The 2,817-nt window shown below is 37.7% G+C and overlaps 1 protein-coding gene across 2 annotated transcripts in view; it reads right to left on the bottom strand.

Annotated features, from left to right (window-relative positions):
- Positions 1–688: 688 nt before the first annotated feature.
- The window catches only part of LOC107674700 (ubiquitin domain-containing protein UBFD1-like), a 7,051-nt gene continuing 4,922 nt past the window's right edge, over positions 689–2,817 (bottom strand). For both annotated transcript variants that reach the window (XM_016468778.1, XM_016468779.1), the window contains exons 5-7: positions 1,448–1,553; positions 1,287–1,369; positions 689–1,108 (exon numbers count right to left, since the gene is read on the bottom strand). In XM_016468778.1, coding sequence (XP_016324264.1) covers positions 998–1,108; positions 1,287–1,369; positions 1,448–1,553 — 300 coding nt within the window. In that variant the 3' untranslated portion in view covers positions 689–997. The remainder of the gene's footprint in view (positions 1,109–1,286; positions 1,370–1,447; positions 1,554–2,817) is intronic.

The raw sequence follows: 2,817 nt of genomic DNA, 5'->3' as shown, positions 1-2,817 counted from the left end.
AACCCCCCCCCCCCCCGTGAGCTGATACATAGAGCTTGAAAATAAAAAATGTAAGTACATAGGCAAATTTATTACAGAAAGGTCACTGGAATTCTTCCTTCCTTTGGGCTTTATTGAATTAAAAATGTGTATCATTGGTTAGCACCATGTTTGAAAAAACAACATGCATGATCAGAATAGTCACTCATCAGCAACTTAACTTAGTTATACGACTGAGTATTAAGGGCACATCAACACTGTTTTCCCTAATATTACATCTGATTTGAGAGGGACTTGGGCCTAGAGATGTCGCTGCATTAAACAAAATATTAAGAAGATATTGCCTTTGTCAAAGTATGATGTGGTTGAAAGCAGAGAGGCTGAGCAACTGTACTCTTTGCTTTAGGGTTGTAATTCTGCAACAAGGCTCCTGCGGTCAAGACAAAATGAGATGAGCTCTCCATGTGCAATTAAAAGTGTGGAGGAAAATGCAGACAACAATAAAATGCAACAATGCTCTTTTAACCTGGATTAATACCATAGCTGAGTGTTACATTGTCGCTATTTTACATGTAAACTATAATTTGTGCAATGATAAAAGCTGATTGTAAAATTAACAACTGTGTGATCTGTTGACTTTGGCAAGTTTGCTTGAGTTGTAAGGTAAACCGAGGAATATACTAGATAAAATCTTTCTACTGCATCGATCATTTTCCTTAAATAATTTTTATTTCTTTCAGAATAACTACGAGAAATGTATATGCAAGTTCTGTACAGTTTTCTGTTTATGCTTGGGATTGCTTTAAAAAAAAAAAACAAGTGGTGAAACAGTTTGAAAAACTGGATGCTGACAGTTAGTGCACTTAAAACCCCCAAAATATTTTGTCCAACAGCAATCCTTCGGTTTGCTCTGGATATACTTCAGAAAAATCGGTTCTTCAGATTATTGTGTTGGATCCAGTTAATGTTTTCAATCATTTGCTCTCAATCCCAATTCTTCAGTGTCTATAGAGGCACATTAAAAATACTGCCATTTTCCGAGAACTGTGTCTTTGATTGCATCAACAAACTGTGTAGGCACCCAGTAGACCCAGTATTGTGAGGCTTCTGTCGGACCCAGCTGAAATGCCTGGAGTGACAAAAAACATATTTATTTATATAGATATACACATGATTTGACCATCTTCTGCAGCTTTTTTGTCTTACAGCAGCACCAAATTTACAATTATCATTAATATCATTACGTTTAAAAAATTCTGTTTGAGAATGACAGATAGCTTGTTGAAAATGTCGTGATAAACACATACCATCATATGATAGTCCTCGTGACCCTCTATTGGCTCAGTCACAACATTTTTGATGGAACCCATCGGGATTTTTTCTGTTCTTTCTGTAGGCCAGAAAAAAAAATCAAGATAAGCATAAATCATGTATCAGGGATGAATGTTTAATTAAATTACAAAATCACCTTTTGTTCCGATCCACAACTGATCCTGTTCCAGTTTAAATGTGAGTCGTACTTTTCCGCCAGATTTGTTGTACATTCCTGATAAAGGCACTGTTGGCAGACGCTCCTGTTTAACAAATAAGAGATCACTCGGATGTCATTAGTGTGTAAAATGAATTTATTCTGTGTCCTTAAAAGAACTTTACATCTGGGGAAATGAAGGACATGATCACTAAACCACCATGCACATGATGCTGTACAGCAAAACACACACACACTCATTGTGTGTGTGTATGTATATTAGGGTTGCACCGACTAATTGACTAATCACTAGTCGACTTCAATGCTCTGCCATGACGCTTTAAGCTTGACGTCGACTAGTCGCTGGTCCTATAGAGGGCGCAACAGGATAAGACATTTTTGAAGGACTTACACATTTATACTGTTTCCAAACAGTTAAAATGACAAATAAATGCATACTCTGAAAGCGCTCCACAACACGTGTGATTATATTACTGAATGCTCGAAATTGAACGGGAGAATGCAAGTTTTAAACAGCTTATTGTACAGGTAAATTAATTTGTCATGACGCTTTAAGCTTGACGTCGACTAGTCGCTGGTCCTATAGAGGGCGCAACAGGATAAGACATTTTTGAAGGACTTACACATTTATACTGTTTCCAAACAGTTAAAATGACAAATAAATGCATACTCTGAAAGCGCTCCACAACACGTGTGATTATATTACTGAATGCTCGAAATTGAACGGGAGAATGCAAGTTTTAAACAGCTTATTGTACAGGTAAATTAATTGCCGTTCTAATATAATGTGCTGCTGCACTGTACTGCCCATACATTGGCTACAGACAGTAGCTCGTACATCACGCACACATCGTGCGCGCACAGAATCATTCAGTGCGGAAATGTATTGTCAACACCATTCTGTGATTTCTCAATAAAACAGCTTAGAAACTGAAAAGTTTAAAGGGGTCATATGATGCAATTTCAAATTTTCCTTTCTCTACGGAGTGTTACAAGCTGTTCGTGCATAGATAAGATCCCTAAAGTTGCAAAGACTAAAGTCTCAAAAATGAGCTGTTATAGGAGCAATAGCCATGTGGGCAGCGCTGTGTCATGTGCCATAGCTGTGCACAAGGTGTTTGTCACAGCTCCAGACTTGGAGATTTGTTCATTAATGACGTCATCAGCGACTAGTCGACTTCGACTGAACTTTCATCACATAAAAATTTACTTTAAAAAAATCAGAATGTATATATGTATAAAATAAATTTTGTATGGCATGCGTGTAATGATCTGGTACACTCTAATCCAGGGGTGCCCAAACTCGGTCCTGGAGGGCCGATGTCCTGCAGAGTTTAGCTCCAACTTGC

Source organism: Sinocyclocheilus anshuiensis, unplaced genomic scaffold (genome assembly GCF_001515605.1).
Source record: "Sinocyclocheilus anshuiensis isolate Anshui unplaced genomic scaffold, SAMN03320099.WGS_v1.1 scaffold152, whole genome shotgun sequence".
NCBI lineage: Eukaryota > Metazoa > Chordata > Actinopteri > Cypriniformes > Cyprinidae > Sinocyclocheilus > Sinocyclocheilus anshuiensis.
The sequence above is the reverse complement of the archived record's forward strand: the minus strand, read 5'-3'. Positions and strand labels throughout refer to the sequence as shown.